This window comes from Dermacentor silvarum, chromosome 10 (assembly GCF_013339745.2).
Source record: "Dermacentor silvarum isolate Dsil-2018 chromosome 10, BIME_Dsil_1.4, whole genome shotgun sequence".
Classification (NCBI taxonomy): Eukaryota; Metazoa; Arthropoda; class Arachnida; order Ixodida; family Ixodidae; genus Dermacentor; species Dermacentor silvarum.
The window spans coordinates 22,155,834-22,179,833 of NC_051163.1; the positions used below are offsets into that span (position 1 = coordinate 22,155,834).

Below are 24,000 nucleotides of genomic sequence, written 5' to 3' on the forward strand. Positions count from 1 at the left end.
AATGTACCGCGTTTTTCGTAGCGAGTGGAGTAGAAGCACGCAAACGACAAAATAGGCGAGCCGAGCGTTTGCGTCGGCTGGGTGGCGCTTGCCTTGTTTCCGTTTGCGCTGCTACGGAGATTTCGCTTCGCCCATTACAATCGGGGGAAGAAAGCAAGGCGAAAGCAGAGCAATCATGGCTAGCGGCGACGACACATGAATGAAACCTTGCAACGGAGAACTGACTGTATGACGGAAACACGGTGGGACGACGTGCTTGCCGAAACCTCAGCTGGGAGCGCACTTCATCGGTCACTGAGCTGCTGTGTTTTTCACTTCGCAAGCTGTGTTCGTGCAGTGTGGGTACGACGCAGATTGTGCGCGCGTTTGCGTGGCTTTCAGTGCGATATCGGATCATTTGCATACATTCCGGCGTAGTCCGTGCGGTCAAGTGGTTCGAGTTGCGTTGTAGTGCGAACAGAATGTGCTCGGTGCCAGTCGTCACCGCTTTGACAGTACTTCCTGTAGGGAAGCAGTTCTTTTCGCACTGATTTCGGATTTGTATGCAGGTGTAATCTTTTCGTTGAAGCCACCGAGGAATGGATGTTTGGCCCCAGAACTTTGCTACCGTAGGTCGTAGGAACGCTTGGCTCGGTAGGTGCATTTATATTATTGCTTCAATGCATGGGGGTTGCATGATTTACACTTGTCGCTGATCACGTGCTTTTGGATCGTGGATTAATTGTGCGCATTGGTTGAACAGACTGAATGTTGTAGTGTAGATGATGAAATAACTAATTGATAAGCGTTGTTCATTTGTTTCAGTGTATCGCAATATTTTGCAATATCGGCGGCTGTCTTCATGGTTTATAACCCATTGTCAGCTCTGAACTGTTGCTTATTTTGTTTGAACAGAGGCAATGCTGGAATACGTGTTTAAGAGGTCCGTGTCATCAGATGCGCAAGACAAGTACGTACAATTTTACTGGACATATAAAGTGATATGTGGGATCAAGGTGCTTATGGACATATAAAACCGTGCCAGTTAATCCGGCGTGTAAGGAATGATATTAGTGCAGACCTAACCATGCAAAACACTAATGTGCTCATGGAAGACCATTGCTGACTTACTGCTCAATATATATCCTTGTGAAAACTCATCCAAGTTGATAAAATAGGCCATATAGGACCTCGCACTTGAATTTGTTTGACATGCGCCCCTAAAGGCTCGTTTAATATTTTACACTGAATTGAAGCTGTCTTCCCAACTTACTTTTCACGACCGATGGCATGTGTGTGTTCACTTGCCACCTGTTGAAACACTTTCCTGCCTACATATATATATATATTTTTTTTTTTGTACAAATTGTCAGTGTTTTTTAAACTATGACATATCCCCTTCTCATTTATCAGACGATGGTAGCAGCTTCTCTTTGCACACTATATGCGAATCCTCCACTGTAATTGAGTGTAACACGATAAGTTACAAGGGGAAGAAAAGACGAAATTGGCTTTTAATTTGGCTGTCACCTTCTTCACATTGCATGAGACTCTCTGTATGTGAAAGACCAATTGTAACCTTTGTTTTCTTGTTACGCTATCTGAACTGGCTTTTCAGTTGTCCCTTGTAAAGTAGTTTAGGCCCTAACATAACACTTGAAATAAAGATGTGGGAAGTGGGTCGCTGCACAGAATAGAAGAAACCACCTCTGATGGTTTTGAACTCGGGACCTCTTGATTAGAAGGCTTGTGCACTATGTTTACCGTCAGAATATTGGTTACCACTATGAGCAAAGAGTGTCTGATGCCTTGCGATTCAACTGGGTTGCGTGATGCAGTGCATGAGACAGGCATGACTATGTAGTGAATACATTGTAGCTAAGCAGCACCAGAGGTCGCCGGGTGCCAAACTCAAGAAGCAACCACAACATTTCTATAAATAGCCAAGAAGTAGCCAAAATCCTATTGAATGATGGTTGCCCACGAAATACCCACACTATGCATCAGTATATGAGAAAGACAGCAGTGGGCTAAGTAATTTTTAACATGAAAAGGGAGTCATGAATGCATAGTGTGCTTCAGAGACTTGTTATACATATTGTGAAAGGCGTTGCAAATTAGGCAAAGTTTTCTATTATTCAGATATGTGCGTTACTCCTCCAGTACTTGGTACTCAGCCAAAAGCACAGGATCCAAAGTAGCCAATTTGGTGTACAGTAGCCATGTTATAACCAGTGTTGCAGCAGTGTGACTCAATTGTTGCACCAGTGTAAATTCAGAGTAGTCATTCCTCGCAGCCCAAAGAGATCATTTCAATTGAATTATGGAAGCATAACGGAAAAATAATGTGAGCTTGAAGTGCAAACAAACTTAGCAACTAGGAAACTTTGTCTTCAAAACTTTTCTGTTGGTGTTGTGATGATACGTTGAAGCACATACTTAGTGTACATGCTTCAATATTCTGACATTTAACATTGTCTTACTGTGTGCTACATTGCATGTTAGTGCATAACTTTGTCGATAACATTCATTGTGACGTGCCTTCCTTGCACAATGTTCCTGGGAGCTGTGCAACATATTTTTCTAGTGTTTTCTCTTTGTTTGTGCTGACGCCTTTGGCAAAAAGATAACAATTGCTTGAGCCATCAGGCTCTATGTCATTTAGTAAGTCGGGGGGAGATAACAGCTATGATATCTGGTGGCTCTTTCGTGAGATATATGTGAAAGCAGATTTACTTCTGCGATAATGGCACGTTGTAACAATCATCAGGTGTCCCCTTTCCTCTTCATGGCATGTGTATACTTGTGACGTTCAGAGTCTTTCTCACTCACTACAGAGCCACACTAAAATTGGAGGACCTGGATGACTTCATTGACTTTGAGCTCGAGAATTTGTCCAAAGGACAGGTTGCCGAGAGTAAGCATCTCACTGCACTTCACAAACGTCCCTGCCAGCCTTGGCATTTCCAGTGTAGGTGGCACCTTAATCTCCGCTTGACCGTTTTCAGGCGACTATGGCCGGCTTGGTCCTAATCACGTCACATTTGACATCTGCTCCAATGTTGGGACGTTCATTTTCAACCAGGACAGGCTTGGGGTGAGGTCCATTGTGCATTTGTTTTATCGGTATTTATAAACTAAGTTTTTGCAAGTGTTGCCAGCTCCTTTCACATCGCAGTGCTGTCAAACACATGGCAGAAAACAGTGCAACGAATGAGGAAAGTTGCATGGAGAAGAAAGTCCATGTGAAGTTGCACTGTTTCCCGGCATGGATCCGTACCAAGTGTCAGCTCTCATGGACTGTCAAACACAACCTCATTTTGCGGTTGGGAAAAGTGCTGTGTTTATTTAAAATAAGTGTTTGGCCCGTTGGGAGTGTGAAGTTGACACTTGGAAAAGTGTTTTTCTGGAAGTCTTCTTCGAAGTCTCGCCACTTTTGTTCCATGGTACAGAGCAATATGGTTGGCCTTATTGGATTTCTTGAATCATGTAGAAACTATTGATGCCCTGTTTAGTGAACTCTTAGGAATCAGTTTTTCAAAAAGTTTTCTGGAATGGTACGGTAAAACAACTTGCGTAAAATTTGAACTAAATGAGATAAACAGTAAGAGACCATATAGTCTAAGTAAGCACACATGCCTACGGGTATTTAGCAGCAAACCTTGAAGAGTACAGATTTTTAAAATACTTGGCTTAAGATTGACCCCGCTGCTCCTTAACTTTATATTTTGGGAGCAGTCTAGTGGTGTCTTTGGTAGCTGAAGAGATGTGATAAGGGCATGCATCCACAGTCTCTTCTCAAGAATGAATGCAAATGGTTGTATCCTAATGTGGTGGATTTTTCTTGCTTCTAATGCAGGTGTCAAGTCAAAGTAACTTCAATACGATACGGGCTACTTGCTGTGTTTTTAAAGGTGAGCTTTTGTTGTGAGGCCTTTGACACACTACACAACCCCTGGAAAAGCATCATCAGATGCAAAGTAACATCAATAACATAAGGGCAGGCAGGCATGAAATGTGAACTCGAGGAAACAAAGTGGAACACCTCTTATGCAATAATGATTTGAACTTGCAGTGGTGACATTGTGGAGTAAAGGCTGCTAAACATGCACTAGCCTGTGTTGCACTATCTTTCCGCCAGTGTTGCACCAGTGTTCTGCCGGTGTTACAGTAACGCCCTTACAGATGGGAAGATGGGAATCTGTCTCCGAGTTAATTTTATTTCTGGTCATTTCTTCAGTTAATTAAACTTGCCTGTACATCACACATGCACAAAAATTTCACACATGGCAATCGAGGTTAGGGACTTAATCTGCTGTAATAATCTGAACTCGTGATGATTTCTTTTCAGGTATCTTAGAGACCTGAATTATCCTTATTTATGATTATAGCCTTTCATTACATTGGTTTTGTTTGGCTGGTTTTACGACTTTGCAGTGCTGAGTCAGCATATCCTAATTTCCTGAACATAACATCTCTATTATCTCTAGAAATGATGTGGTAGTTTCTCATGCTGTGTAGCATCATTCATCGATTCATTTTATTTCAGCATTCTATACAATCCCATAATAATCACTGGCTTTTGTGAATTGCCATGAAGCTACAGTGTTACATCAGTGTTCGTTTTATCGAAGTTCAACTGCATATTGTCGCGGAAGTGTTAGCGATAAATCACCTGAGAATATTCTGTTGTTCAAAATGGGAAGCAAACTTAATGTTTTCTCAACGTATTTGTTGTCAGTTTTCTTGGTGTACAGTAGCTATTAGAATTAAGTATTTGTTTAGTTACTGTAATAACAATTATAGAGTGTGCAGCCAACAAAACTGCATGCCTGTTGCATGTCAAACACTAAATGCCAAGTGAGAACAGAAGCCTGCTCTCCCTTCTACTGCCTAACAAGAGTTGCTAGAATTAGATAACTTTCTTGTCATCAGTAAAGTGAGTGTTATTGTATCAAGGAGTGAAAGGCAGAATGCTCGGCCTGCTTTTTGAAATGCACATTTAAATAAGTACCAAGACGTCTGCTTCATCTCCAATAACAACCGAACACAAACAGCTCTGTGTGAACATGTACGTCTGCACAGCTGTACGATCCACATGCTTGTATAGACGTCCACACTCTTGCCCATAACGCCCAAGTGCTGCACTGCAAAGCAAATAAAGAACAATACCAAAGTGGCTACTAGGTTCAGGACACTGCGCTAGAAACTGTGTGTTAACAAGTTGCTGGTGAGTTGCAAAATTGTCACGCTTGTGCTATTTTTCCATGGTAATGGTAGCTGAGTACGCTGAAACACCTGTACATTTTGCTCACTGTAGTCTTCAGATCAGTCGCGAATAACCCCTTACTGGTAGTGAAGCAGCGAAGCAGCAATCCATATGTCACAGCATACCATCTATAGGACAGCAGCGCTTACTGAAGGCCTTTGGATTTTTGGGTAGCTCTCGACAATTTCAGTCCACCAGAGTTGACATAGCTGAGACATTTTTGCTTCGTAATGCCAGGAGAGACAAATTTGTGGAGTGCACATGCTTGTTTTGACGTAACATTCTCGGGAATCATATCAGTGTCCTGCGACACTTCTTGTTCAATGTCTTGGCACACACAATATCAGCCTTCCTGCCATTTTCATCACATCACCCAGGCAAGTGGCAGTACGAGCTGATGCTTGGCTCCAAGGGGGTTATGCAAGTCGGTTGGGTCACTAACAGCTGCAAGTTTTCTCAAGAGGTATGTATGCCTTAATTGTTATTAACAAGGTGACTTGCCATTTGGCTTGTCTCGTTGTAGGAAATGGCCTCGCTTCTAATGTGTACTTGTCCAACGTGATTTCACAGAAAGGAGTTGGCGACACTATAGACTCCTATGCCTTTGACGGGAACAGGGTGCGCAAATGGAATGTCGCCACATACAAGTACGGAGAGGTATGTGAGCTACTTTTGGACCTCACTTAAAGCTTTGCTATCACTGTTTCGAGCTCTTGCTTATTGCTTAAATACAGTATTTGTCAAAATGTTTTGGGCCACATAAGACATAGAAGGGAGTCTGTAGAACTTTCAGTGTACAAATGGAATGTTGTCACATACAAGTATGGAAAGGTATTTGAGCTGTTCCAGGACACCACTTAAATTTATCGCCCTTTTAAGTACTGGCTTCTTAACTTACACATACAGTCATTGTCAAAAGTTTTGGGGCCACATCAGATTTAGAGGGGGATCTGTGGATCTTTCATCATCCTAGAGTCCCAGAGATTAACAGTCCTCATTCCCCTAACCTTTGTAATGCTAGGTATATTGCGGGAGCCCTTTAACAAGAATCCTGCAGATCTGGTCACTGATAGAGAGTGGCTATGATAATTTCAATGAAGACTGCACTCTCTTGAATTTGCAGCTGACATGATAACAAATGCGCCAACTAAGTACTCCATTTCTTTTTATGTTTCCAGGCCTGGGTGGCTGGGGATGTCATAGGCTGTTGTATTGATCTTGACAAAGGCACAGTGCACTTTTACAGGTGGGTGCATTGATGATCGTTTCTCGCAGTCGGAGGCACCTGGTAGTGGTGCTTTCTGGTCAGAATTACGAATATAAGGCTAATGGAGCCACCTCAGTCCAGTGTAACCTCTATGTAAGGTAAAAATGTAATATAAAAGCAACCTGACAAATACAAAGACATGCTGCACCTTTCACAATCAGCGACACAATCAGTAGAAGGATAATATTCGAGCAGATTCCTTCATAACTTCCACGGTTAAAGGTGCTGTTAGTACATGAATGCAGCCATTACATTACATTATACAACCATGGCAAATACTCTATTAATTGCTGCTTTTGTGCTGTGATTTCCATATAAATGTAGCTTCCTCAGTCTTTCTATAATAATTGCATCTTTAGTGTAGTGTGTCAGTAAAAAGAATTTATTTTGCAAGTGTAAAGAAGTCTACCTAATATGACACAGCCCACTGCCATGTAAATATCGCACATAAAGATTTGCTATTACGAAACTTTCTTTTAGAGATGTTTAAAGTAACATAGCGCCCTCTATATTTCGGTAAAAAATGGTACTGCAATTTAGCACTGTCTCTGAAAATAAAAACCTTTTTTTTTTTTTTTTCGAAAGACTGGCTTCCTAAATGAAAAGGGTAAAAACATTTTTTTTTTTTTAAATAAAGCAGCCCATATTTAAAATGGCACAGGTGACTACAACCTGAATCCCACTCGTAAGGACTTGACATTTTAGTCAAATTTTCTTTCGGTGGGAGGGGTGGCAAATGTTAGGCATAACATAATGCTCTCTCTGTAACCATTCTTCCCTTCCAGGAATGGTCGGTCCATGGGTGAAGCATTTGGCAACGTTCGATTGGGGCCCGGCCTGGCCTATTTCCCCGCTGTCAGCCTCGCGTTTGGCGAGAACCTGGTGGCCAACTTTGGCGCCACGCCATTGCGCCATCCCGTTGAGGGTTACCGGCCACTTGAGAAGACATCGCTTCGTGACGCTGAACGTGCCCGTCTCTTGTTGCTTTGGACAAAGCGGCTACTGCCCGTGTATGAAGAAGTGCACAAGGTTTGTTTTGCTTCTGTTGGGCTGTCGGGAGGATGGTCTTGTGGCCAGCTTGACAACCACATTCCACAGCACTGTAAAGATTGACTGTTGGGCCCCTCAGGTCATGGTTACAAGAAGAATGGATCTACCTGACTCGACAAAACAAGAAGGAATCCTTAGACACAGAAACGTGTCTGCGTGCTCCTTCTTGCACTGTCTTGTTTTGTAGTACTGTTCACTGCGCTTGCGTGTGTGTGCCTGTCTGTGTGTGTGTGTGTGTGTATGTGTGTGTTTGATAGAGAGAGAGAGTAAGATAAATTTAGTGCCACAATGAAATTTTAGGTTGTGCTATGCCCACTGCAATATTGGGCCATGACAAGTGTACCTATGAAAACCTAGAATTAATTACCTATGAACCAGGAGGTACATCAAATTGCTTGGAGAGGCATATAAGATGCTCCTACCTACCTCTTAGCTGTGAAAATTTGAAAGTGCCAGTGAACCTCAGAATGCCTAGAAGTATACCTACCTGCCTTGTACTTATGAAGATCTGAAGCCACTTATGAACCAGGAAGTACGTGGAGGTATGAAGCACCTATGAAAATCTGGAAGTAAAAGAGAACAGAGAACCCTTTGTCTACAGTGTGTGATGCACTGAACCAGAACCTTTTGATAGTACTTGCCAGCCCTTGAGTCTTGCAAGTCACCCTGAGGGCACACTTTAGTGAAGTGTCTAGTATGGGAAGTGGGCATGCAAGGTGTTCGCTATGCACTATTCACCTGTGTTTAATCGCAGAAAATGCAGTATGTGCCATTTTGCTGCCATTCTTTTTTTTTTCTACACTGACTGTTACGCACATTTTAGACATTTACTTTATAGCAAGAACATTTTATGTCACCTCACATTATTTTTCTTTGAGAACCAAAAAATTAATGTTTTATGGAGCAACCAGCAACGCAGTAGTTGCCTACGTATCCAATTTCATCCAAATAAATCACTCGCAGCATCTGTGGCGCTTATTTCTACTCCTTGGGGCCCATTCAGTTGTGTTTGTAACATGTTCCACAGTCCTAGCAACCAACTGTAGCCTATATGACAGCATTTAGCTACATCCCTGCGGCTCTTTTGTGGGACAAACATCTGCAGGGTGCATCCCAGTCAGCCTACCTCACTGATGGCCTGGACGTGTTTCGGCAAGGCACAAAAGCGCAGGCCCTTCTCATTGCTGCGCCCGTGCTCCGGCGTCTCGGCCCGCTGCTGGTAAGGCCGTGGTCGGCAACCTCGGTGACGAACTCGGTGGCCACCGACGTTGTTCTCTCCCACGCAGGCATCTAGTCACGTGACAGAGGTCTCGTTCCTCCCGTTCCTGTTCCAAGTCTTCGAAGAGAGCCCGGACGGGAGGCGGATCTCGACACTACTCGAGCTGTTCTGGGCACTGCTGGAAGTGAGTGTGTTTGCTTCATCGGTGAAAGAAGGTAAGGCGTGCAGACACGGACGCAAGAGAAAAGAACCAGACAACACAAACGTTCTTCTCTTGTGTCCGTATCTGCACCTTCTTTCTGTGTGTGTTTGCTTGACTTGGGTGAACAGCGTGTGGCCAGCTGTACTGATGAGAAACATGCCCAGGCTTACTCTCTTCTCTAGCTAACGTTGATGCCAGGCCTCAAACGACTTCATTTTGGGACCTTGGCCCCATCTGAGATATAACTGCAATAAGAGTAGGAACCAGGCTAAAAATTTCACACTACACAGGACAAGCCTCAAGAGTTTAGATATGCTGCTTTGTTGAGAGTCCAGCATCATTGCACTGATGTTCTCGTCATCATCATCATCCTTTGTCTCTCGACCGTTCCCCTTTCCCTCGTTGCCTGTGCAGAGTAGCAGAGCTCAGGCGAACTGCTCCGCCTTTCTGTAAATAAATTCAACTACTGCAAGCATGAAATGGCCATTAGCCTCAAGACGTTGGCAGTTTTCATTTGGGATTTGACCTGAACGTTGCCTTGACAAATAATGTGCTGTAGCGCTGAAGTGCCGAGTCTGTTGCTGGCAAAGTCCTGTATATGGCCTTTTGTCTCAAACACTGAAGCTTGTGGTTGAGTTTTAAAGAGCAGCTAGCACACCATTGTTCCACTCGGGGCACTAGCAACTTCAGAAACACAAAGAAGCTGTTGCTTCTACAATCCTTGTATATTTTAGCCATGTCAATGCAAGTCAATACCCAGTCATGCCTGTCCATCTCATTTGTTGGTGAAGCAATGCGTATAGCTGCTTTTGCTTCTTTTACACTCGGATGTTTCATTAGTTCACTCCATCTCCATCAGTTCACTCAGTGCATGGATTTGAAACATCTTGTAATGCTGAAAAAGACATAGCCTAGTACTGTGAAGTGAACGTATTGAAAGACATGCATTTCCTGTTTAGGCCATTCAAGTCGCATTCAGAAATCCTTCAGGTATCCAGGGTTATGTCAAAAAGGAGGCTATGAATTCCTTCATAAATATGGTGTGGCTGTGTTTCAAATTTTGGCATGTAACGTTTAGCGTTCTATGTCTAGAGCTTATCAAAACAGCCTTGGGATATAGTCGAAAGGTTTTGGAAACTACACATTCCAAGGTTGTGAAGCTGCTGAGCGACTGTACAACCTTGTTGGTAAAGTAATTGAGTTTGGTTTTGTTTACTGGTTATTGAATTGGTTCCAAGCACCAAAACACAGTTAGTCTTAATAATTATGAATAGGTTGTATTACTCTGAATAACTTTTTTTTTTTTACGGAAACCAATTAGACCTATTCAGCATCAGGCATCTTTGCTGACTTCAGGCCTTTAGTGCATACGTTCGTATGCCTACGCACTTAGTAACGAAGTTACACGAATGTTTCAGTGTTTTCACATCTTTTGAAATCATCATCATTGTTATTATCATCATCAATTTCTTTCCACTTCTTTTTACAGTTTTGTCAGCTCACTCAAGCATAAATGCTTTTATGTGGGATTGGGAAGCCGTTATTTAGTTATGGAATGTATTACACTGATATATAACCGTACAGTACAGTCTACTCAAAGTGAACACCTAGCTGGTAATAAAGCCTCTATAACTGAACCACTTGTACTTTACTGAAAGAAAAAAATTAATGGCTGATAGGATGCATTAGGCTGGCATCTATGCATTAATATGTAATCTGTCTGCATCCTTCATCTCATAATTCAGGTGTAATCGGCAGCTGAAAGACCTTTTACAATGGATCTTGCTGTTTACACTCTCTCTCTCTCTCTCTCTCTCTATATATATATATATATATATATATATATATATATATATATATACGAAGTAACATGCATAACTGCATTCTCTGCTGAGTTTGAATTAATGCAGTATCTGAATCGCAAACCAGTTTTTAATAGCAGACAAATAATACAAAAATCGTTGCATGATTTTCTTTCATTTCTGTTGACACAGCCTCAGGAGATCAAGAAGTGCTTGGAGAATGTGGCCGTTGCGTTGCTGACCGGATTCCGCTTCTCCCCATGCACTCCCGACTTCCTCCATCAGAAGCGCCACCTGTGCCTCATGCTGAGTGTTTTGCAGCATGACTCATCGCGTCGTTACCTCCTAGAGAGTATTTTATATCCTTTGCATACCTGCCAACTTCTCTACAAATTTATCTCAAAGTGCCCGATATTTAGAATTTGTTAACGATTGTTGTAATGACACACCCATAATTGGACTATTTTTCACCCGCATCCCGTTAAGCGCAAACTGGTTTCAAGAGAGTGCACAATACATTCGCCAACCGAGCTTTCTTAGCCTAATGTATTCGACCTGCTTGATTATACGGACCTACCCGAAGTACAACAATCGCCCACTCCACAAAATCAGTGTATAATGGCAGCTGAAAGTTCAGCTGCCTTTACATGAATATTTTATGAATATTTTATGCATATTTCATGAATATTTCATGAATACACATCATGAATATTTCTGTTTGTGACACTTATCATTCTATTTGCAACTCCGAACCAGGGTGCATGTGTGCATAAAAAGCACAGGAATAGTCAATTAAATAAAAATCACACAAATAGCATCTAGTAGCACAAGAATAGCAGCATAAAGTAATGTTAATATATATATATATATATATATATATATATATATATATATATATATATACCATAATACAATTATACAAGGCAGTATAAGGCTGAGCCACGTAAGAGTGCAAACGGCATAACAACAAAACCGCCTATGGTTAAAAATAATAGGATGAATCTAGGTCAATGAGCAGATGGTGCTTTCAAAACAAGAACATGCAAGCAACGTGGCTTGTTTAGAAAAAAAATAGCCCAGAACAAGTAGATTGTTTAGTTCAGAGAATCTGTTAAAAAGTACAAGTTGTCACAAGGAAGCGAAAAATTTTGCAAACAACTTAGTAAGTTTTATAAGAAACATAGTGAAACGAGCAACTCCAAGGTTATTTGTAGTAAGCATAACTGGACCCTTTTCTGGGTGCACATATGGTTGCTGAACAGCTTGATCAGTTGTTGGCGCACAAGATACTGAAACAGCATGTCTAGCTTATGAGCGTGACACAGCACGTTGAAGATCGTGGGGGATACGTAAGGCACAAGTTTGTTTTGATTTGATTTTAGTGTTTATTTCTTTCAAATGAAAGGAGAAGCCAAGGCAAAAGGCGGTAGGCCTGACGGGGGCCTTGGCTCCCTGTTACAGCCAGCAGCACACACATCTAATGGATATCCAGCAACAAAATAAATGTGTAGATCATTTACCTGACTTGATAAAAAATAACAGAAATGCAGTGGCTTTTGTACATATAAAATAACTGTGATGATGCATCAATACAATAGATTAATATTTATACCAGTCTTCTTCGCTACAGTATAAATGATCACAAATCAAAAACTTGTCCTACCGAGAATCCCACAGCGAGTACAACTATATCGGATATTCACTCAAATATTGTTTTATATTATTTTTAAAAACCTTTGCTGATGTCGAGAATTCCACATCTAGTGAGGTTTTGTTGATAACAAATGGTGTCCTGAAAGGTTAATTTCTGTTTCCCATAATTAGTTCGAGTAATAGGTACTAATTTTCTACGTGTTCTGAGATGGTACATTACGGCAGGCCTGTCTGGAAGAGTGACATTAAGTTTGTTTAGGTGTATATATTGCAGTAGACGATAATAATAAATTTGATGCGTGGGTAGAATAGTATATTTCCTGAATAAGGGTTCTTTAGACAAATCTCGCGGTTTGCCATAATAGCCTTCAATGGCTCTTACGGTTATTTTTTTTTCTTTTGAAAAACAAGCAACCTATTTAAATTTCCAGATGAAGTGGTTCCCCACACAAGAATACAATATGATATTTTGGAATAAAAAGGAGCATAGTACATAGAAATCTTGAGCCATTTGGGTATTAGTAATTTCTTAAAGACATCCTATAATTTTACTTAAATCTTTTACTAAATTAATAACATGTACATTCCATGAGAGGTTTTCATTAAACCATTGCAAACACCTAGAAACTTGTGATCGGTAACTTGGTTTATGACATTGTTTTTATATTTAATAACTACACTACATTGTTCAGTAGTATTGATCGGTCTGAATATTATGTATGTAGTTTTAGTAAGATGTTTAGCTTATTTACCATCAACCGATTCCCTAACCTGTTTAAATAATCATTGACCCTTATTTCTAATCTAGTTAGGGAACAGTCAGTGAAAAAGGCATTGTTATCATCAGCGTACATGACCAGATCGGGTGAATCAGGAATATTTGTTATATCATTAATATACACTATGAATAATAATGGTCCCAAAATTGATCCCTGGGGAACACTTTGTTCGATAACCATGGAAGTAGAAGAGCAATGATAACTCTTACAAATTGAAGCCTGTTGCACAAATAACTTCTTAATAAGTCCAAAGGTATACCTCGAACTCCATAATCAGCCAATTTATGCAATAAAATATTATGCTGGACACAGTCAATGGCTTTTCGAAAATCAAGAAATAAACCAAGAGTATATTTCCGAACATTCAATATTGTCAATTATTTTCTCTTTAGTGGACAAAAATGCTTGTTCAGTAGACCTGTGCTTCACAAATCCATATTGCGAGCTAGTTATAACGCTATATTTATAAAAGAAGTTTTCTAGCCTAATGTTTATCACTCCCTCAAACACTTTTGATAACACTGGCAATATAGAGATCTGTCGATAATTTGAGATTTCATTTCTGTTACCACCCTTGTATACTGGACACACACGAGCTACCTTTAAATGATTTGGGAACGTGCCGGTTGTAAGCATGAGGTTTATAATGTACGTCAAGACGTCACATATAGACAACGATACATGTTTCAGGGGCGATGCCTTAATGTCGTCATGCCCTGCTGATGCATTGTCTTTTAAGTTTCTAATTAAACCAGCGACTTCAGTGGTAGTTGCAGGATAGAAGGATAACAGAGTTTGATAGTGGGTTTATCAGGTTTGAGTACGTCCTACACGACATTGAGTCACTGTACTCCGCAGTGCCAACATTAACAAAAAACTGATTCATTGCTGTAGCTAAATCAGAACCAGTCAATATTCCATTGGATGTAGTTATCTCTGATAGGTCAGATTGAGTTTTGCTATTCAATAAATTATTTACCTGCCACCATACTTTCTTGGAGTCATTACGTATCAGTGTAAAGCGCTCAACATAGTAATTTGATTTCGCAGTTTTCAGTTCTTTATTTAGTTCATTCCTATATTTTTTGTATTCTGAAAAGAGATCAGGATTTTTAGTTTCGATGAACGTATGGTACATTTCATTTCCCTTTTTAATTTTCTCATACAACGTTTTGTTTATCCATGGTTTTCTAAACTTCTTATTTTTCATTCTTTCTCTCAACGGGAAGGCTTCATTATAGCATGCTAAAAATGTTTGAAGGACAGCTCCGTATGCCTCGTTTACGCCGGTCATCTCATATATGGTACCCCAGGAAGCATCGTCCGTCAATCAGTTGAGATTGCATTCTTGAATTTGTGATGAGGGTGCAGCTTTTTTGCGTGCCGACGTGTCGTTGACCTCTCTCCCCGGGCCTCATAACTGCTGCATCCTTGACTGCATGCTCGCACATTCGACAAGATCAAGTTTGCCATGTTCATGGAGGTCAAACCTCCGGACAACGAAACCCTGGCTACGCTTATACCTGATGTGTGGTTCGAGCTTATGGAGGAGGTGAGTTCATACTTCTGTTACCCTTTTTAAAAAAAAATTAGTACTGACATGACACTTTTTTTTTCGTGGTCGTGGGCATTGAAACCAGAGCGCCATAAATAATTAGCTGTAATAGCTTTTCCACGAGCAAGCTGTAGTTTTCTTTCCCAGGAGGTGTATGTGTCGCGACATTGCGACGCAAGTTGAGGGTCACGTGGATGCAGAACATTGCGATGTTTTGGCTCTCACTCCAGTTCACGTGGTCGTCTGCTATGCTGCTGCTCGTTGCACGCGACAGCAAGACAAGTGGCATCATTGCCTTCAAGTGCTCTTGCCAGCTTGTCTCGATGCGTTGGATTTTTACAGCGCCTACTCCGAACAAGTTCATCGTTATCAACAGAGAACGTTCTGCATTGCATTCTAAAGTAACCAAAAAACTTTACCTGGAAAGTTTTTCTGCTTAGGAGAGGAAAATTTCACTTGATTCAAAGAGTTTTGCTTGCTGCTCGCGGTGTTATGTCTCATAGGCCTGTCTTTGCCATATGTGCAGTGCAGTTGTGACGTCTGTTTCTTCATAATTTGTCTTACAGGTACATCCTACAGAGGAGACCTACAGAAAAAATTTGTACGCAGCTGCCAAGCAAAGGCTGAAGGTTATGACTGCAGGTGAGCGTAGTACAGAATAGGTTGATCTCTTCTGCTATATTTTCTGTGTTTGAGAAGGTCATTTTATCTTGTGCCGGCATTTGTTTTTCACCGAACTATCGCTCTTATCAAGTTTTTGCTGGTCAGAAAATGTGTCTGCTGTATCCAAAATGTCATTAATGTTGCCAATTTTATAGAAGGAGAGACTTGTCAGATTTCGCATGCAATGTGATTGGTGTTGCACATTCTTGAATGTGTGTGAGCAATATTGTTTTAGATTATTTGAACACACTTTTGGATTTTTTTTTATTTTTTCACGTTTGCTACAGCGTGGCAAGAGTACTATTGAGTTGTTCAGAAATTCCTTGAGCTTGCAGACATGGCTTATCCAGCAGTACCATTGTGAATAATCTTTATCTGAAGATGCGGTATTGTTCTCATTATCATCGTTTTTGTAACAATTTGAAAGCAGTGGAAGGCTCACAAACAGGGTCTCGAATATTTGCTTTTCCAGTAGATGTTAAATAAAATTTAAAGTGATTTGAAGAAGGCACCACGAAAAGTGCCATTCTGACTACTTTACTTATTTAGTTTGTAGGCGCATTCATATTTTTCTTTTACTGCGCAATCATTTTCCTGTTCTCAAAGCTTTTGCTTTTAGTCTTCCATTATTTCTTGGTCAGCAGTTTAAAACAAAAGTTTCGGTGACTGTAGTCAGTTTATATCAAAACCCAGCAGAAATTCAGCTGCGTTTTCAATGCATGCATTTGTTTCCTTCAGTTATAATTTATGTGGCTATTCTACAGTGTACACAGAAATGTTTGCTGACTAATTTTCTTGTCAAATTCAGACATTGAGAACATCCAGCTTAGGATATTGGAGCAACTGACTGTGGACAATGACGCACCACAGGTATGATATTTAGCATTTTATATCTGTGCCACATGGGCACAAGAAAAGAACAACATTGTTTAGTGCCTTAAAGTTTAATGTCATTGCGGCGTAGTACGTTTTCACAATTCAGTCAGCCATTGAATACGCAATGTCCGGCTGCACCTGATAGACGCATTTCTGAATAATCTGAAGTAATTGTGCATAAAATATGCCTGTTAACGTTTTTCGTGCCATTTTTGGAACTTTTGCTTCTTAGATAACTTTTTTTTTGATGATATAACGATTGGCAAACTTGCTGCAATTGCTGTAGTTATCATCATTGCAATGTTTTGTGTCAAAATAAATTATGTGGCCAGCAGCAGTTGTAACCGTGCCGAAGATATATGCCTTCAACATAAAGTCCTGATGGAAGGAGTTAATGCTTCTGCTTCTCTCTAAATCTTGCAATTGCTTCTTTTATTTGCAACATTTTTGCCAATAAAAAGGAAACATGGTGTCTCAGGAAGGGATGGGAACGAAATATGTAAAGTATGATCCACTTTTTAAGGCACGTCTAAATTACTCTAGGGTTGTGCAATTGTTTGAAAAATTTCTAATACCAGTCTATTATTAGATTTTAACATTTGTATTCTATTCAAAAACCAAGTATTTCAAATATTTCTATGAACTTCGAAACAAAATTAATATATTGCTGGCCATGTAGGAGCCAAAGCGATTTATTGTGTTTGTTTCCATCTGACCCGCGAATGCGTGCCTGATTTTGTGCTGCTTAGCACGCTCTTGTCGTGGCAAAATTTAGCACGTAAGTTAAGCTCAGCCACCGGACAACTAAGCTTTGCGCAAAAGCCACTCTCCCGTTGACTAGGGCACTGGTCTGTGAACAGCAATAGCGCAGCATAGCACTGCAAAACTGAACGGGCACAATTGTGCAACGAAGCTTAACTGCAATAAGAGCGTTTCTCTTGCGAGTGTAGGTATAATGTGCTGATCCACTACAGCCATGCACATCCACAACACCTCAATATCCCCTTCAAGGTGCTGTGTGTGCATTTGTACATGCATAGAAAATGCCTCAAAAATCGGGCACGCTGATGAAAGAAATGTAACGTTTCAAAAAACACACTGGATGCATTGTAAGGCACTTCTGATTGGACCTCACACGCCACTCATCGATGAGTAATCACAACTTTCTTTTTTCTTTCCTTGCTCAGGGTCAGACCAGCCGTGATCTGTTTCTTGCAAAGTTTGAGGCCTTCGTCAAGGAAAATACTCCAGGAAGCAGGGTGCGTATTATCACATTCTCCAGTTGTTTGCGAACCATTCTACTGGCAGTTTTTTTATAGACTGTGTATACTCACGGACAACTATCTGTAGCAACGAAGGAAAGGCTACTGAGGCGAAGCACACAAGTAAAGACTGCGCCTGTAAAAAAGTCCCACTTTCTCATTCACTTTAGTTTAAGCTGTGGAAGAGAGCACACAGACATCTTATTTACAGCAGCTAAGTAAGACAAAGTACACACCACTGATTGTTAAATTTGACATTTTTCTTTTTCCTTCCACGTTTGGTCAAACGTGTGTCTGTTGCACGTGGACGCTGCACTGATTCAGTATCCGTTCCGAGAAACCAAAAGTGCCGTCAAACGCTGCCGGACTACTTAGTGCTGTAACATATGTGCAGAGGCTTCGCCCTTGTAGCTTTCCTGTCTTGGCTGCAGAAGGTAGTCCGCGAGTAAAGTTAGTACTTCACTATATTTGGAGTTAATAAATCATGTCCGTGATTGACAGCTACATTGAAGGGCACTCACTAAGATGATGAACCAGTACAGTCTGACCTCATTATGACAAAGTCGCATGAGACAGGGTAATTTCATTATATTCGATGTTCATTATAAGCATACATGCCGACATCGGGGAAAAAAAGATAATGGTGATCCTGCTTACACAAGAAAAGCGCGAGCATGATGCCTCCAGTGGACCAGAAAAGGGATGATTTGATTACCTGTTGGCAGCATGCCTAGGCAATACATGGCACCTGAACAACTCTAAATTACAAATATACTCTTTGCGTCGTCCTTAATAAGCAACCATGCAATTGTTGTGGTCACATGGGACTGGCACATTGGTTTGCCAGCTGTGCGCCAGCCAAGTCGAGCTGCTGGCCATAACGTGCATTTCCATCCAGAATGCTGCTTGAAGTTGTTCTTGCTGTATAATTGACTTTTTTGCTGCCAGAATGTACACGTTTTGAGCTGTGAGCAAACGAATGTCCTTTTTGCTGTAAGTTGCAAATCTTGCAATGTTTCATTATAGGCTGTAGAATGATCATTGACAATAACCATAACCAATAAAATTTTAGACTCACTTCGTTATATTCAATACTTTGTTACATCTGTGTTCGTTATATTGAGGGTCATCTGTAATCAACATGGTATACTTAACCGCGGCACATCCTTGCATTCACGGCTACCGTATTTACTCGAATCTAGGCCGACTCCGATTCTAAGCCGACCCCCCAAAAGTTCAAAGCCCCCCCCCCCCAAAAAAAAAACTTACCGCGAATGTAGGCTGAACGAAAACGCGAGGGCAGCATTCGCAAAATGACACAGCATTTATTACATATGAACATGCCGAGCCCATTCTATGTCACCATCGCTGCTAGCCTCGTCGCTGTCTTACTGCTGACATCTTCAAACAGTGCACTATATTCAGTATCATCAAGCGCATTAGAGATGTTGCACTTTTTGAAGGAGCGCACGATCAATTGCCATCCTCGTTGCAGTGCATGCAAAAAGCATCTCCCGTGGCCCCTCCGAGTTCCGCCCGGCTTGAACGTTTGACAATGCCTCCCTATGGCTAGCACAACTACCGTATTTACTCGATTCTCACGCGCCCTCGATTGTAACGTGCACCCGTTTCCCGTGACGAAAAAAAAATGTCCTTTACAGTACCGCGCACGTCATGCAAACAGAAATGCAACTGCCATTTGGAAAAACGGATTTCCTCCCGGATGGACTGAAGTTGCGATGAATAAAAAAAAGTCGCAAGTTCGCCCGAAAGGTGATGCATCGAATGCGATAGCAAATTAGTAGACCGCTAACGAAGTAAGGATAGCAGTTTTATTGGCCGTATAAAGTTGCAAACATTCGCTTACCAAAGCACGGTGTCACGCGCACGACATAACAAGCAAATCACGGTGTAACGTAACAAGCACGGTGTCACGCGCGCACAAGCAAACATGAACACATCTCGCTTGTTGACCGCGGAAACGAACTGTCATAACGCTGAAGTGACGAAGCACGGTGAGCGAATTGACCTTCGTACTAGCATGCCTCTCTTCAACGCGACAGCGAAAACACGGCGCGCGGCAGACTTTCCCCGTCGCAGATTGCTTTCAGGATAGGGCCAAGGCGATCGTATCGCCGAAGTGGATCGTTGCAGATTACGTCCTGCTTCGGTCCACTGAAACCGTTCCGCATTGCTTTGCTGGCGAAAATCCGCTCCTCCTGCTTGCGCCAGTCCCGCTCGAAAGTTTCGGATTCTCCGAACACCCGTGATGCGGCCCGATTTCCGTCCATCTCCGCACACATGATCACTTTCCGTTTAAATGCGGCATCATGATGAACTCGGTACTTCATGCTGATAGAGCAGACGCAGAGAATGTGAACGTTAGAAAGCGGCACTATAGTGGCATCGCCTGTTTGGTGCCATTAACGCCACACCGCGCGCCGATACTACACACTACCGATACGACGCAGGTCAAAATGGCGATGTCCCTTGTGTACTTCAGTTGGCTACTGGCGCGGCTAGTAGCAGCTGCGATACTCACTTTTTTAGATGGCGCTAACTATGCACCATATTTATCAGTCTCAGTTAAAAACTGGCGCGTTTTTAAAAATCCTCGAATCTAAGCCAACCCTAGAGTTTCGTATATGATTATTTGAAAAAACTATCGGCCTAGATTCGAATAAATATGGTAACCTGTAACAGGCTGTTATAAACGTGCCTTTCTAAAAAAATGTTTATCATGGCCGGCATCAAGGAGGCTTAGCATTAACTAATGTGCATGAATGGTAGTCGGGCATTCATGCAACAAAGCCACTCTTCTAATACTATCATCATCAGCTTAATTTTATTTCCTCTATACAGGAACAAGACGTTATTTGTAAATTAATTGCCACAGCCACAGTATGTGTGCATTGTGTTGACTGGTCGCAATATGTTGTTTCCATATTACACAGCCACATTCCATTAACTCAAAACTGGTTAAATCAGCTATGGTCAAGTTTCAGAAGGCACCCGCATATGTTGAACGCCTTTATTTAAAACTCAAACAAAATTTGATAATTGAAAACAATTTTTTTTTAATATCTGATGGCATGAAATAAACACTAAGTCAGCTGTATATAAGTAACTGGCCATTTAGGCTAGTTTGTTAGTAGTAGCAGTTGGTTTCTGCTGGTTCTGGCAAGCACGCACCCAATGGCAGGCTTAACTCTAATCCACTTAGACCGTTGGGTTCTACTTAATTAGTTTCACACAAAAATGTAATGTGCCCATTTTTCATGTTTTGCCAATTTGAACATTCACTGACCTTTTGTTCGTTCTCTTCCTTCTCGCATGTGCGGCGCTTTCCAGACCTTGACCCTCGACTTGTGTCCCAACGCGGTCGCCCTGGCTTTCTTCCACCGACTTTTGGCCCTAGTCCGTCGGTGCCTTCCCGTCTTCTACACCGGCAGTGGTCAGCTGCTTCAAGAACACAGTAGGGCCTTTTGTGTTGTCCGGCATTTGTCTGCAGTTCCAATTATATCTATTTAGTTTAAGAGCTTGCTCGCTCAATATCTGTGAATCATTTGAAATGGCTTGCCTCGTCCACATCACAAAGCCTACATTGTTTTTTGTTCTTTTTCGATGGGTGCTGAAATCTTCATCATAAATTGTTCTTAAATGCAATATCATGTAGACCTCGCTTTCCCTATAATTGTGATGTAATGCTCATGTAAACCTTGGTACTGGCCTAGCTAGCATGTCAGCATGTCCTGTGTTGAAACCCATTCGACTGGGTAAGACAGAACAAAAAAAAAAAAAAACTGCTCACATTAATGCAAGATGTAGGGCATGATGCTTGTCAAAGCTGATGATACTCGACGTAAAATCTAAGGCTTACAATGCTTCCTTTACTTCCCTGTTATGTCATAATACCAGGCTGAGACCTGCCGATTAATTGATTATATTACGATTTTAGCAGGGCATGATCAGGCTGTGCAGGTGACATGCATTTTTTTTAATGTGTTGCATTGTTGAAGCGATCCTTATGGAAATGGTTATCTTCTGTAGATTTGTACATTCCGGCTGCCTTATTTATGACTACAATTGGAATGAGCCCCGAAGTTTCCCACGTTGGCGACACACCGGAACAGAGGATTGTGGCGTCGGAAATACCGACCTTGGCGTCCAATCGAACAGCGAGGTCGATGCAGCAGAATGCTGGTAGGCATCCTACAGCTGTTCATTTTTCTTGTGCTCATATTTTCTTCTGAAGTTGTTTTCTCATTTCCCAGAAAAGGGGCTTCTGCTTCGTTTTTTTACAGGTTACAAACTTCAATTTTTTCTTTAATTTCTTCTGAATAAACATAAACACCCTAATGACCCAGCGTTAAAACCTGGCAGCCCAGTAGCTATGGCTTTTGCGCTGCTGAGTCGTGGGTTTGATCCTGGCTGAGGCAGCCGCATCTCGATGAAGGCAAAATGCAAAAATGCTTGTGTACTCAGATTTAAGTGCATATTAAAAAACCCAGGCGGTCAAAATTAATCGAGAGTCCACCACCGCAGCGTGCCTCATAAGCAGCTTCTGATTTTGGCGCGTAAAACCCCAGAATTTAATTAATTTAGTATGATGTAAAATGAATAATGGAAATAATTTGTAAATATTAATAGCAAAACTTTTTTTCTCGTGTGAACACCTAAAGTTATATTGACATGACATGTCGTTTTTTTTTTTTTTTTTTTGCATTACACAAAGGTCCAAACCCTCTGAACCATCAAATAAATACTTTAAAGTGCCAGAATACCATAACCTTCTTAGACCCCTTGTACAATATATTGCACGTGCCTTAATTTGTTTTCCAAAATTCACTTGCAAGCGGTTACTGAAAACATTCGTTCTGGATTTGATGTCCGGTGCATTCGGAACTGTACAGAAGGGATTTGTTCGTATTCTTGTCATCCGTTTTCGATAAATTTGACACTAACTTGAGCTAGACCTCTGTGCTGTCGCGGATGGCGGAAAGCAACCATGAAGTGCGTTTCAAGTTCTTTGAGATTGCATGAAAATCTTGGATGCAACAGCAACATGGCAATGTACAACACATAGTTCCATCTTCATCTCTGCGTTTAGGCAATGAAGTGCAGTTTTTACCATAACAGACATTAAGAGATGGTTACTTTTTCCACGTATGTACATGGAGATACAGCTTCTGGCATCTAACCGTAGTATTTAAATTCAAAAAGATGTTTTTCCTGTTCGTAATGTACCAATAGGCAATAAAAAGCTGCTTGAAGAGTGATTGTGTCCCATAGCTATATTCGGGTCTCGGGAGGATAAATAATTGACTATAATACTTTTTTCTACGTAACAGTTTCAGTTTCATTATCGTGGTGGTAGATGCGTCGCAATGTCACGATACACTAGCTCGCATCATTCCTGCTATTACTGCGACTTCCACATGGGAGCATAGCCAGAAGAAACATGCGCAGCAATCTTGTGTATTTTTTAATCAGTAACACAATCATACTTAGCCTTACTGTAACAGGTTATCAGCAAATCTTGCTCTGTGTCATGATGTCCCGATAAGGTCGGATGGTGTCAGGTCTGGCAGTCCAAGACAACTTTAGTATCAAATTAAAGTATACCTTATAAGTGTTTGCCAACCTTCTTGCTTGCCAAGTGTCATACTTTTACGTGCGAGAAGCGTTTAGTAGAGCTTTTATATGTCAGTGTACTGCTGGGCACATACAAAGCGCATATTCATATCTTGCTGTCCGTCATATAGTGTTGCATTGCCCATGGCTGTTATTACGTGAATATTTTAAAAATTTTACGGTGCACAATTCCTGTGGTATTTTTTAATTAATTATTTGTTTCACATTGCCTTGTCGTCTCCGTGGGTGTTGTCAAGCTCTGTGTAGCTTTTTGTCGTGGTGACCAGCCAGTATGTTTCCTGGTGAAGGAAGTGAATTTAGTTGAAGTTAAAGCATGGCTGGGTGGGGTTCATGCGTTGCACATGCGACATCATCACTTGAGTATTGACGAATGCTGCGAATTGGTCAGTGTTCGTCAATACGACTGGCATGAATTAGTACACAGTACTTCACCCTTGCACAGACGACAATTATTACAATTTTCAGGTGGCAACACGGTTCGCGCAGAAACTGAAACGCTGGCAACAGCCCACGAAGCCAAAGAGGAAGACAAGAGCATCAAGATTCTGCAACTTCTTGATGGAATCGTGCGGTTATACTGCCTCTGTGGGCATGCTCAGTTTGTCAAGGCAAGTGCTATTGAAAGAATCGTTTCTAAGGTGACTTGTATAAACAGGTCGTGCATATTCATTATGTTCATGTAAGTCATGGATGTGCATGACGATGAGTATTTTGTTACTGTTAGAAGTAATTGTGTTTGGCTCTTTGAACACTGTCAGGAATCAGTCTG

General features: G+C 41.4%; 1 protein-coding gene across 3 annotated transcripts in view; it reads left to right on the forward strand.

Moving 5' to 3' along the window:
• The first annotated feature begins 23 nt into the window (after positions 1-23).
• The window catches only part of LOC119466277 (E3 ubiquitin-protein ligase RNF123-like), a 47,134-nt gene continuing 23,157 nt past the window's right edge, over positions 24-24,000 (forward strand). Inside the window, exons 1-20 of one of the 3 annotated variants that reach the window (XM_049657546.1) lie at positions 24-439; positions 549-633; positions 895-949; positions 2,817-2,896; positions 2,988-3,076; positions 3,839-3,893; positions 5,626-5,711; positions 5,819-5,905; positions 6,427-6,494; positions 7,301-7,544; positions 8,671-8,784; positions 8,852-8,968; positions 10,981-11,147; positions 14,670-14,772; positions 15,342-15,417; positions 16,247-16,308; positions 17,502-17,573; positions 20,928-21,051; positions 21,627-21,779; positions 23,697-23,839. In XM_049657546.1, the coding sequence (XP_049513503.1) occupies positions 579-633; positions 895-949; positions 2,817-2,896; positions 2,988-3,076; positions 3,839-3,893; positions 5,626-5,711; positions 5,819-5,905; positions 6,427-6,494; positions 7,301-7,544; positions 8,671-8,784; positions 8,852-8,968; positions 10,981-11,147; positions 14,670-14,772; positions 15,342-15,417; positions 16,247-16,308; positions 17,502-17,573; positions 20,928-21,051; positions 21,627-21,779; positions 23,697-23,839 (1,950 nt within the window). In that variant the 5' untranslated portion in view covers positions 24-439; positions 549-578. The remainder of the gene's footprint in view (positions 440-548; positions 634-894; positions 950-2,816; positions 2,897-2,987; positions 3,077-3,838; positions 3,894-5,625; positions 5,712-5,818; positions 5,906-6,426; positions 6,495-7,300; positions 7,545-8,670; positions 8,785-8,851; positions 8,969-10,980; positions 11,148-14,669; positions 14,773-15,341; positions 15,418-16,246; positions 16,309-17,501; positions 17,574-20,927; positions 21,052-21,626; positions 21,780-23,696; positions 23,840-24,000) is intronic. The other 2 variants (XM_037726753.2, XM_049657547.1) reach the window with 2 other exon arrangements.